The 13,228-nt window shown below is 35.5% G+C and overlaps 1 protein-coding gene across 4 annotated transcripts in view; it reads right to left on the reverse strand.

Annotated features, from left to right (window-relative positions):
* GLIPR2 (GLI pathogenesis related 2) overlaps positions 1 to 13,228 on the reverse strand; it is a 64,486-nt gene that overhangs the window by 19,040 nt on the left and 32,218 nt on the right. For 3 of the 4 annotated variants that reach the window (XM_031937286.1, XM_031937304.1, XM_031937290.1), the window contains exons 2-3: positions 5,288 to 5,396; positions 4,861 to 4,964 (exon numbers count right to left, since the gene is read on the reverse strand). The exons of the other annotated variant lie outside the window; for it this stretch is intronic. In XM_031937286.1, coding sequence (XP_031793146.1) covers positions 4,861 to 4,964; positions 5,288 to 5,396 — 213 coding nt within the window. The remainder of the gene's footprint in view (positions 1 to 4,860; positions 4,965 to 5,287; positions 5,397 to 13,228) is intronic. 4 annotated transcript variants of the gene reach the window in all.

The raw sequence follows: 13,228 nt of genomic DNA on the forward strand, positions 1-13,228 counted from the left end.
TAAAGACACATAATAATATAGCACTGATAGTCAGCCTGTGCCCTCCTAGTTCATGCAGAGTTATGAAAAGAATAGCAGATGATGGGTTAGAGGAGAACTATATTTCTCTGACAGTGACCAGATTAACAGTTTTTATAGGGCAAATTGTAGAAACATGTAATCAGATGACAGTTTTGATATTTTCCTCTGTAATGTGTACCTTACATGCAAGCATACATGTCTGTTCACCTACATTCTAATTATTTCATGTTTTGAGTGTGCTTCTGTTTTATTTGTTCATGTTATTTCCTTTATATGTCATATCATGTATATATGGTAGATGCATTAAATATTCATAATTTTGTTACTTGCTATTGCTATAAACCCTGCTGTTTTTTGCATATGCTATTACTTCATAAAGCTACTGATAATAATATTGCTTTACTTTTGTTTTTGCTGTTATGCTTGTGTTCTTTGGATATGCATGTACTACTATCACTAAAGTATCAATAGGACTATGACTATTACATATACCGTTGATGTATACTTCCTATGAAGTGCATTCTGAGATCCCACCTGGGATGTCTGGATAATTATCCTTGTTCTCTTAAGAGTGGGTCTTTATTTTGATGTTGTGATATGCAATTCCAGGTGCCACTTGCATTTTGGCTGATTTGGTAAGGGCAAGCAAAATATCTGATCCAGCGATAAGAAGTATGCAAAGGCTGTCTGCTTGAGGTCCTGAGTTCCTTGGGGTTAGGAGATTGTTTTTCTTTTGTTTTTGAAGAGGACCAATGACTTCAGGGAGGAAGTCTTGGTTGGTATGTGAAGTAGATTTAAGTGAGGTAAAGTTGTACAAAGTCATCACCCTCGATGTCCAGTGGCAAGACAAAATAAGGATGACTGGCAATGGCCTGGGATGCAGTGGATGATCTTGACACCTTTGATATCTGACCAAGCTCTAAGTGCTCCTCAGAACCTGCTGCAGCAGCCTTTAATCACTGTTGGAACAAATAAATTCCATCTGCCCGTTCTGCCAGACGAAATCATCCAAGCTTAGGGTCAACATGGCCCTAACTCAGTTTGGTTGCCCTCCTTCTGGCTTAGTTTGTCTGCTGAGATAGTTTGTGAGGGTGCCCTGATGCCCCTGCTGTGTACAACTTCTTGAAGCCACAGGTGAGAATTCAGTGCCTGGTAGACAGGAAAGGTGGATGAAAAGCCTGAAAATGCTTTCACAAGCCCTCACACCAGAGGTGCTAGTCCTCCTGGAATACCTCATATGCCCCTGTGAGACTGTGCCAGGAAAAGGAAGCCTTTTTCTCCATTCATTTTGGAGAGATAGCTAAAATCTCCCACAAGGTAAAAAATAAGCATGCACAAGAGAGCTGAGGGATAGTCAAGAAGCCTGAGGTGCTCTGCTACCACAATGAATGAAAGATAATTGGATTCATGACAGAATGTGGAGGCCAGGGAGCTGCCCCTGGTTGTTTCCTCTGCTAATGTCTCTGTGCCCAAGTGGCTCAACCATGGGAGTGACTAGAACGTGGGGTTCATCGGCTCCTCCTCCTCTTGCTGGAGACCCAGATGCAGGAGTACCTGGACTGAGTACCAATGCTACCTCTGTTACCTGTGCCCCCATCAGGTGTGACATATAGGCCCCCTATAGCCACCAGAGTCAAGACAGCAGCTGTTCTTGTTTGCTGGGAAATATTAAATGGTTAAAATACCTTCTCCTTCTTAGGAAGAGTATGTATTTGTTTTCAAGCTTATTTGTTTCTCTAAAGTTTATATACTGGATTGTTCTTCACGTGGTCAGGCAGCCAGTAGAAGGAACACTCAATGGAATGTTGGGCTTGGAGTTTCAAAGACCTGCCGGCCTCAGACATTTATGACCTACATGACCCCAAGCAAGACACTTAACCTCCATTTGCCTCAGTTTCCTCAAATGTAGAACACAGATAATAACAGTATCTACCTCCCAGGTTGTGGCCACCATATGAGAAATTTATAAAAAGTACTTGCACTAAGTATGTGGCACTTAGTAGGCGCTATAGAAATACTTGTTCTTTTTCTTTCCTTTGGGGTCTAGAGGCTGGTATTAAAATAAAACAGAAATTAACAGTCTCAATGTATTTTGTTTGCTCAAGGGCAGTTGAGAGGGAAGTTACATTTGGCTACACAGAGAGAGGAAACTCTTTCAAAATTTTTGAAGTTTCCCAACTGGAGGTTAGAAATGAAACAAACAGGAATGTAACTGCCCCCAAAGAGTGAAAATAAATAAATCAAGTGAATCTGGCTCTAACAGCATACAGGAATGAGCAGTGTAAAGGAGACAAAGGTTTGGTAAGAAAAAAACTTTCTTCCTGCTACACTCTGGGGGAGTTCATTTTCCATTTGTCTCAAGGAAACTTTTCTTCCTTGAGGTGGAAATGCTGGTAGCAAAGAGTCACATCTGAAGGAAAGACTTGGAAAGGAAAGCTTCTATCAGATTGGCTGATATAAGGGAATGTCAGGAAAATGATAAATGTTGGAAGGGATGGCGAAAATAGAGACATTCATGTACTCCTGGTGAAGCTGTGAGTTCAACTATTTTGGAGAATAATTTGGAACTCTATACCCAAAAGGCTATAAAACTGTGCACATTTTTTCACCCACCAACATCACTACTTGATCTGAATCCTAAGAGATTTTTTTCATAAAAGGAAAAGAACCTATATGTACAAAATATTTCTAGTAGTTCTTTTTGTGGCAAAAAATTGGAAATTCAAGAGATGTTCATCAATTGGGGAATAGCTGTAGTATAATGATTGTGATGGAATATTACTGTCCTATAAGAAATTACGAGCAGTATGCTCTTAAAAAAAACTTGGGAAAACTTCTATGAACTGGTACAAAGTGAAGTGTGAAGAACCAAGAAAATACTGTACATAGTAATATCAATATTGTCTGATGATCAACTATGAATGACTTAGCCATTCTCAGCAATATAAAATTCCAAGATAGTTCCAAATGATTCATGATGAAAATATGCTATCTACTTCCAAAGAAAGAACGCAGATCGAAGGATACTTTTACAAAAAAATTCTTTTTTGCTTGTTTATTTCTTCTTCTGGTCTTTGTTTTCTTTTGCAAAATGGCTAATATAGAAATATGCATGAACTAGGAGAGGGAGAGGGAGGGAGAGAATTTGAAATTCAAAATTTTAAAACACAAATGTTAAACATTTTTAATATTTGAGCAAAAAGTAAGAGAAAAAAATTTCAAAAGAAGCCTCTCTTCTACACTATTTTGTAAACAAGCAGAGTGCAGCAATATTAGTAACTACTGGCTGACTCCCATACATGCCACAAATATTTATCATTTATACCAAATTCACTTTCTTCTTAGGGTTTAATTTGAGGGATTTCCTCAAGTGTTTCCAGAAGCTCCTTTTCCCATCCTTTTTTGGGAGTTCTTTGCTGCTCTTAGAATGGCCTTAAGAGTTTTAGGTTGGAGTGGAGGGCCCAGGACGGGACATAGTACAAGTAACATAAAAATGATACAAAGAGGAAAGAGGATTGGTAGTTTTTCCCCCCACAAAATACAGTCCCAGTTCCAAGTCCAAAATTGCCGTTGGGCTCAAGTCCCAATACTGGTTTCTCTGGGTTTCCATGCCAGACTGGTTGCTTGCACCATCTGATCTGTAATCTTGGTTCCAGATATTAAGGTTACCATGGCTCAAATTCCCAGGTCTGTGCTAGTGATCACCCCTATCTGAAACAAATGCTTCCAGGCCCATTTCTTGGAGTCAGGAATAACAGGAACAGAGCAAGGGAAAAATTTTTCTTACCCTCTCAGCAGCTTAGTTCATAGCTTCAAGTGCTGGAAACAGCAAATAGAGTCATAAAAAGGGCAGTTCAAAGATGTGAGAGACTCAGTCAATCCAGTTTTAAAGATGCAAGTGGCCAATTAGAGGTAGGTTCCCCAACCCACGCACTTACCTGGTAATTGATATAATAGGCTCCCTATTAGGCAAACAGGGTATGGTCAAAAGGCTTCTCAGGGTATCTCTGTGCCAGAATTGGACATAGCCAGAGAAACCTGGACTACAAATATGTATACATATGCAAGCCAATTTAACAACAAAGTGCCTTCCCAAAGAAAAGCCAATAGGGAAAAAAACCTCTCAAACTGAGGAAATAAATTTTAAAACAAAAGAAAACATAACTCAATAAACCCAATGAACACCCTATTTTATTGAGTGTAATTAGGTGTCCTATAATAACTTTTTGATTTCAAATATCTCTGAGATTGGTGACTGAAAGAGGAAAAAGTGTTCTTTTTCCTAATGAAGTAATTTCTGACTAAAATATCCCAGTTTTCAAAATACTAATGGTACTCAATAGTATACTGAGAGTAGTTCTAATTCAATTCCACACAGCAGATAAAATATAGTAAGTCTTTAAATAACACTTTCATGTAACAAATGCATTTTATGTGATATTCTCAGTTTAACAAATTCAGGAATTGGGTAACAATGTTATGCCTTAGGAATGCAATTTAAAGTATAGGATTTGGGAATGGAAATGAATAGGCAGATATATAAAGTAGAAAAATCATATGAGAAGAAAGAAAAAAAAGTTTTCATTTTTATACCATGAGTTAGATTGTGGTTCCAAGTGTACATAAATAGATAAAAAATAGAACACATTCAAATTCAGTCCAAAGAGGCATTATGAAAAAACAAACAAAATTCAGGTACTAATCAACTTTTAGGGGGAAAAAAATCAGAACTTTAAAATTTTTCCCACAGTGCAGAAAAAAATAAAGTAAGTAAATTTCAAAGATATGAATTTAGAATGTAGCAATTCTGACAGGAGAGTATGAAAGAACCAAACATACCTGGTTGATCATAGGAAGCCCATGCTAGATTTTCTCCACAATTTCCCCTACTGGATTCTGAGCTATGTTTGAGAACCTTTGTAGTAGCCAGTGCCTCTGCATACCTAGCAAAGAAACTCAGAGCATTTACTAAAATTATAAGCAGAAATGAATGAACCTTAATCAAACTTCCAAATTCCCCCTTCCATAAAGCATGCTTATGCCTAAACCTTGAAAATGCATTGTCACAAAATCCAATTTCTTAAAAAACAAACAAAAAACCCCAAACTTCTTCCCTAATGTTAAAATGACACTAAGAGCCTTATAACAGGAAATATTACGCAGATTCTCAGACAATATAATCACACAGGATACTTTAGATGCTAAGTATTTTCAAAAAGGCAGACAAGAGTATTTCAGAATCACTAATTGTTAAAAACTGACTCACTGTTGTGCCTCACGGTTCAATTTATTGTCGAGTTTTAATGGGGGGCAGCCATGTTTCCGTCTATAGTCATTGTGGGCTCTTAAGATATCTGAAGAAAACTGCTTTGAAGCTGAAACAATCCAAAACAATGAAGCATTCCATTAAATACTGTTAACAAAATAGTAAAAAGAAATACCAGTAGCAACCAAAATTACTAAAATAGTGTAACAGAAGTTTGGAAAGTAAGTGGCATTTTAGGATTTGTACTTCAGAGGTACAATTAATTTGTTTTGGGATTATTATACAATCTTTGAGCTAGAGAACAATGAGTTATTTCAGCTCTGAAGTTCTTTAAGAAATAAAGAATTTGAAAGGACAAACCAAGGGAAGGAGAAGGTATCTCAAAAGATGAGCAACAGCAACAACACAGTTAACTTCTCTAGCCTTGCCTAGGACTTCATGAGCAAAGCAGGAAAGAATCACTGGCAAAGGAGCTACAGAAGAAAGGGAAAAGGAGGAGCTGTGTGACAAGATCATCAGCTCCTACAAGCATCTCAGATCATTAAATTTAGTCTAAAGTCATCAGTTTTACCATTTTTGTAAGGATGGGAGAAGTTCAAAGAAAAGGCCTGCTCTTTCTCCAACTTACCCTCATGGTGCCTTTTATAGACAGTATACAATACTCTGTCCATTTATAGACACCATATAATACTCTTCTTAATTCTTTACCAAATGTTAGTAAAGTATGTTGCTCAGCAACCTGAATTTTGCCTCAAACATAAAGAGTAAAAGGGTTAAGCTAGCAATCAATCTAAATTTAAAACAGAGCACAAAGCCAAACTTCTGGCTAATTGTTAGGAACTTTCCTAATTGGAGTCTCTAAGCTATTGTGATTGTCTCCCTAACTTTCATTTAATATAAACTTCATAAAACAAAAGAGATAATGTGTGAATCTAACAGGTCAGCAATAAACAATATATAATAGTATAATAAACAATAAAAATAAGCTGTTATAACAGGCTGATTGAATCTCTAGAGAAAAAGAAGGAAAAAAGGAGTATCAAAAACTATTAGCTAAGAAATCCTATCTTCCATGTCAATATCTATACCCACCAATGTTACTATGTCATATATTTTAAAATAAATCAACATTAAAAAGATGGATACATTTTTTTTAAAAATCAAAATTATAGATAGCCATATGAAAAAATGCTCTAAATCATTACTGATTAGAGAAATACATATTAAAAAATATGTGATATCTGAGATATCACTTCATATCTATCAGATTGACTACTATGATAGAAATGAAAAATGACAAAAATTGGAATGTGTAGAAAAATAAGGACACTAATGTACTCCTGGTGGAGTTGTGAACTGTTCTAATCATTATGGGAAGCAATATGGAATTCTATGCCCAAAGGCTATTAAAAACTTCATACTCTTTAACCTAGCAATACCACTAGTAGGTTTGTATTCCCAAGAGATTTTTTAAAAAAGGAAAAAGATCTGTACATACAAAAATATTTGTAGCAGCTCTTTTTGTGACGACAAAGAATTGGAAATTAAAGTGATGCCCATCAATGGGGGAATGGCTGAACAAGTTATGTTACATGATTGTGATGCAATATCATTGTGCAATAAGAAATGATCAGCAGGATGCTCTCTGAAAAACCTGGGAATATTTCTACGAACTAATGCAAAATGAAGTGAGCAGAACTAGAATATTATACACAATAACAGCAATATTATTTGATGATCTACTGTGATTGACTTTATTCTCAGCAGTATAGTGATCCAAGACAATTCCAAAAATTTATGATGAAAAATACCATTCACCTTTATAGAAAGAATTGATGGATTCTGAATGCAGATTGAAGCTTCCATGTATTTTTTTTATTTCTTTTTTTGTTTCCTTCTTTCTCTCTTTTATCATTTTTCCCCTTTTGTAATGTGGCTAATATGGTAATATGTTTTTCATAACTGTACATGTATAATCTGTGTGAAAGTGTTTGCATTTTCAAGGAAAGAGAAAGAGAAAAAGGGAATCTGGAATTAAAAAATGAATATTAAAGTTGTTTTTATATGTAATTGAGAAAAAGAAAATACAAACATTCTTTAAAGAAATATATACATGTGATTTTGGATATCATCTTCACCTTGAAATGGAACCTTTAGTTGATAGCATGGTTCATACCCTTCTAAACCCTGACTTCAAAAAAATTTTAAAGGCTACTTCTTTATTTCTCTTCAAGAGATTGCAGCAAGGAGCAGAGCTGAAATGGGAAAGTGATAAAAAGCATTAGAGTCTAACTCTCCCTTTCCCATACCTCCTCAACAAATATCTGGAGTGTACAAGATGGATTTCTGATGAGGAAAGACAAAAAGTCTTTCTACTTCCCCCTCTCAGGACAACTTAGGGAGATGAAAATAGACAAAATAGAAAAATTAGCAAATTAGAATCATGTAACCCCGGCCAAAGTCCCAGTAGAGAACATTCTGGTATCGAGAGAAAACTCAAAGAGGGCCAAGACCGGACACCAGAAAGAAACCACAGGAGATCCCTGTACAAGCAATAGGTACAGAAATGGATGTTATTTAGCAGCATTGTAATCCACCACCTGTTATCATGTCCCAGTTACAGAGGTGAGAAAAATGTCCTTGAGCAGTGTCTGAATACTGAACACATTTTGGAAAGCCCATGGTAGCCATGTGGCTCTGATCCTAGTTGCAGGGCACAACATCCCAGGTCAAAGATGACTGAATTCACAGAGTCTTCAAGCAGGCCAATAGTGGCTAAGTCAAGTGGTGGTAGGTTGAAACTCCCATTCAGAAATAAGCCAATGGACTGAGACAAAACTGGGTCAAGAATTTACAGAACTCAGACAAAGAGGGGGAATGAACAGATTCCTCCCTAAATCACACCACTTTGGAGGCACTGAAAACTTTCAGGCTCCCAGCCAGACCTTGGAAAGCAGCAAAGGTTATACGAAAATAAAACCTCAAGCCAGATATTACTTCCACCCCCAATCCAATAAGTGCATAGAGTCCAACACCAACTAAAGATGAGAAGTCATCTGGAAGAATGAGCAAACAAAAAAAAAAAAAAGAACCAGTAACAAAGAGCTACTATGACAACAGGGAAGTAAGCTCATGACACCAACACAGAAGAGAGTGACTCAAAAAACAAAACAAAAAACCTCAAATAAGTCCATAAGCAAACCCTTGAAGATAGATGCAGTGGGATACAAGTCCAAGAAGAATTCCCAGAAGAGTTAAAATTAAAGAATTTTTTAAAAAGGAGCTAAAAATTATTTTAAAAACCAAATGAGAGCAGTATAGGGAAAATTATGGGAAAAGAGGTTAATGTTAGGGAAGGAAGATATAAAAAGAGAACAGTTTGAAAAAGAAGTACAAAACTTCACTGAAGAAAATAACTTCTTGAAAATAAGAATTGGCTAATTGAGATTAATGACTCCATGAGATATCAAGAAACAATAAAACAAGTCAAAATACTGAAAGAAAAAATAGAAGAAAATGAAGTATTCTCAAGGAAAAAAAATCTGACTTGGAAAATAGAGGAGAAATAATTTAAAAATCATTTGATTATCTGAAAGTCACAAAGAATCTGAACACTATATTTCAAGAAATCATAAAAGAAAATTGTTCTGCTATCTTTGAACCAGAGTGCAATCCAAAATTTAAAGTTTCCAGGTCAAGGGAAAAAAATATTGTAAACAATCAAAAAGAGGATTCAAGTACCAATGAGCCACAATAAGGATGACATAAAATTTAGCAGCCATCACCATAAGGGAGTAAAGAGCTTAGAATATGATACTCCACAAGGCAAGGAATCTAAGTTTATAATCAAGAATAATCTACCAAGAAACACTTGAATACAATCTTACAGGGGAAAAATAGACTTTTTAATAATATAGAGAACTTCCAAGCATTTCTGGACCAGAGCTGAGTGAAAAAATCTGACAAAAGAGTCAAGAGAAGCATTAAGAAGGTAAATATGAATAAAAAATTACAAAGGACTAAAGTTTAAATTGTTTACATTCTTATTTGGGGAGATATTATGTAAACCCTCAAAACTTTCTTATTCTCATGTACCATAATTCTTAAATGAAGTGTACAAAGAAGCATTTATATAAGAGGAAGATAGTGGGAGTGAATGAGGGTAGTTTAAGCATTTGAACCCTACTCTCATCTGAATTAGTTAAAAGAGGGAAGAATAGGAGGAAAGAAGGAAAGGGGTTAAAAAAGGGGGGGAACGAGGGAGGATAGATTAAGGAAGTCAGTAATCAGAAGCAAAACAGACAGAGGAGAGGAGACATGGAAAAGTAGAGAAATATAAGAAAATAGGATGGGCGAAATACAGTTAGAAGTCATAATTGTGAATGAGAATGGGATGAATTAATCCATTAAATAGAAAAGAATAGCAGAATTGTTTAGAAATAAGGTTGTACCTTCCTTTTCAATAACACTAACAGAATTTCAGTTATTATAAGACTAGTAAAGAAATCGAGCTGGGCCTTGATATGTAGTATTCACTTAAGGAGGAAGCTATTTGAGGTAGGGGAATAGACAAATGCACTAAAAGGGATATGGAGGTAGGAACAATAAGGAGGACCTGCCTGATTGTATCCGAGCATTTTCTTGAAGAGTGAAGAGAAATAACAAATGGATAAGTAAGGAAAAGACAAATTGTAGAAGACCTCATATCTCCATGCTAAAGAGTCTGGCTTTAAATTAACTGTGTCATTTAATATTTTTCTAAATAGACAAGTAATAAGATAAAAATGACTTATTAAATATTATCTAATAAGTAAGGTGGGTTAAAGCCAATGCTATAAGTAGGTATAATCATTTTTGATACAAATTCAATAGTGGTGGTGATGAGAAGTTACCGTACTGGACCTAGAGGTCTACTAGGGATAGAATTGATCCTCTGAAAAGGACCAGACCATCCCTCAGAGAACTGAATCCTTGAGTCATGGAATTTTAGGTAAAAGATGGTTCTAGGAGAGAGGTATAATGGTCGTAGAACTGGCAATGGTGGTAGGGATAGCAACTGTGCCTTTCTTTAACACTGATAGTAGAAGGCTGTGAAGAAGGATGCAAGGGTGTAAATCACTATGAAGAAGGCATAAGCCTGTGGATATTAGGTGCCCCGAAACAAAGTTTTGTTATCCCATGCTAGCTGCCACTTTGATTATAATGGATGAAAACCAGAGAAAAATAGATCAGACTGACAATTTCATAGTCGATAATCATTTTACCATCTCCAGAAATTAAGTCAGGAAGACCTAGACTGGTAGTGGTAGAATGGAAGTGGGAATGAGGAAATAACAAAAATATAATGAAGAAAAAATTGATACGACTTTGTTGAATGATTATATATGAGGTAGAGAAAGGGAAGAGTCAAAGATAGCTAAGTTTTTGAGCATAGATAACTGAGAAGATGATAGTATCACTAAAGAGGAAAGCTGAGAAGTTTTAAGGACAAGATGATGAATTTTGTTCTGAATATTGTTTTTTTTAAGTTTCTTTTTTTTCACTTTTTTATTATAGCTTTTTATTTACAAGATATATGCATAGGTAATTTTTCAGCACTGACAGTTGCAAATCCTTTTCTTCCAACTTTTTCTCTCCTTTCCCCCAGATGGCAGGTTGACCAATACATGTTAAATATATTAAAGTATAAGTTAAATACAATATATGTATACATATCCAAACAGTTATTTTGCTGTACAAAAAGAGTTGGACTTTGAAATAGTGTACAATTAGCCTGTGAAGGAAATCAAAAATGCAGGCAGACAAAAATAGAGGGATTGGGAATTCAATGTAATGGTTTTTAGTCATCTCTCAGAGTTCTTTCCCTGGGTGTAGCTGGTTCAGTTCATTACTGCTCTATTGGAACTGATTTGGTTCATCTCATTGCTGGAGATGGCCACGTCCATCAGAATTAATCATCATATAGTATATATGTTGTTGAAGTCTATAATGATTTTCTGGTCCTGCTCATTTCACTCAGCATCAGTTCATGTAAGTCTCTCCAGGCCTTTCTGAAATCATCCTGCTGGTCATTTCTTACAGAGCAATAATATTCCATAATATTCGTATACCACAATTTATTCAGCCATTCTCCAGTTGAAAGGCATCCACTCATTTTCCAATTTCTGGCCACTATAAAGAGGGCTGCCACAAACATTCGTGCACATACAGGTCCCTTTCCCTTCTTTATGATCTCTTTGGGATATAAGCCCAGTAGTAACACTACTGGATCAAAGGGTATGCACAGTTTGATAACTTTTTGAGCATAGTTCCAAATTGCTCTCCAGAATGGCTGGATGTATTCACCATTCCATCAACAATGTATCAGTGTCCTGGTTTTCCCATATCCCCTCCAACATTCATCATTATCTTTTCCTGTCATTCTAGCCAGTCTGACAGGTGTGTAGTGATATCTCAGAGTTGTCTTAATTTGCATTTCTCTGATTAATAATGACTTGGAGCATCTTTTCATATGGCTAGAAATAGTTTCAATTTCTTCATCTGAGAATTGTCTGTTCATATCCTTTGACTATTTATCAATTGGATAATGGCTTGATTTCTTATAAATTAGAGTCAATTCTCTATATATTTTGGAAATGAGGCCTTTATCAGAACCTTTGACTGTAAAAATGTTTTTCCATTTATTGCTTCCCTTATAATCTTGTCTGTATTAGTTTTGTTTGTAAAAAAACTTTTCAATTTGATATAGTCAAAATTTTCTATTTTCTGATCAATAATGATTTCTAGTTCTGAATATTGTGAACTTGAATAGAGCAAAGCAATCAAACAAATGCCCAATAGACAAACGAAAAGATGGAATTAAAATGAATATGAGAGATTAGGGCTAGAAATGCTGATCTGAAAATCACTAAGATTATTAAACCCAGAGGAAAGGATAAGTTCTCCTGGAAAGTAAATATAAAAGGAGAAGAATTCTGCATCCAGATATAATGTAGAGGATAGAAAAGAAGCCAGCAAAATAGTGGAATAAACAAAAAGATTTTAAAAAGAAATGATCACTTGTTAGAAATGTTGGATAGGTTACTTTTGTTCAGATCGAAGCTGTCTATCAGATAGATAATGCCCTTAGACTTTTAGCTACCAAGATTCTGTGATTCTATACTGCTAGTTAACAATCCAATGTAAATCCCAGACTATCAACCCTACTTATCAATAGCTAAACTAAACCAAGAGAAAGAAAAGCACAGCAGTGGGTGGTACCTAAAAAAAGATACTGGATTTAGTAATTAGGTCCAGTGTTCTATTTCAGTAGAATAAAAAGAATTAAAATTATTTTAGGATATTAAGGAGGAAAGAATGGGTGTTAAGTAAAGGCAGAGACTGCTATATATTCCAGAAGTTTAGCAATGAAAGCAATTATAGGTAGAGCTAGAGGGGGCAACAGAACCAAAGTAAAGGTTTGAGAAGATTTTTGTTTTAAGATGGGTAGGCATAAATAAATATTTGTAGAAAGAAAGTAAAGAGCCTAATAAGTAAGGTAGAAACTGAAATGCTAGAGAAAAAATGAGGTAAATTGCTGAAGACTCCTTCAGGTTGAGAGGCTAGTCTTGGAAAAGAAATGGAATATCTACATATTCAAGAGAATAAGGGATAAGGTCATGAACAAAATTTTTACTTTACAATTCATTCATATAGAAAATAGCTAGTGTTAGTCTTAGAGCAGAGGATAAGCCTAAAAACCAAAACTTCTAGTGAACTGAACAGAACTAGGAGAAAAATTTATTCAAAGTAACAAGATCCTGCATAAAAACAATCTTGAATCTTTAGAACAACAAAGTCACCTATCACTGCAATGATAAACCATGAAACCAAATGAATGAAGATGAAAGATACCATTTATCTCCCCTCCCCCCCCAGCCCCAGCAGTGAGGAACTTAAAAT

This window comes from Sarcophilus harrisii, chromosome 1, assembly GCF_902635505.1.
Source record: "Sarcophilus harrisii chromosome 1, mSarHar1.11, whole genome shotgun sequence".
NCBI lineage: Eukaryota > Metazoa > Chordata > Mammalia > Dasyuromorphia > Dasyuridae > Sarcophilus > Sarcophilus harrisii.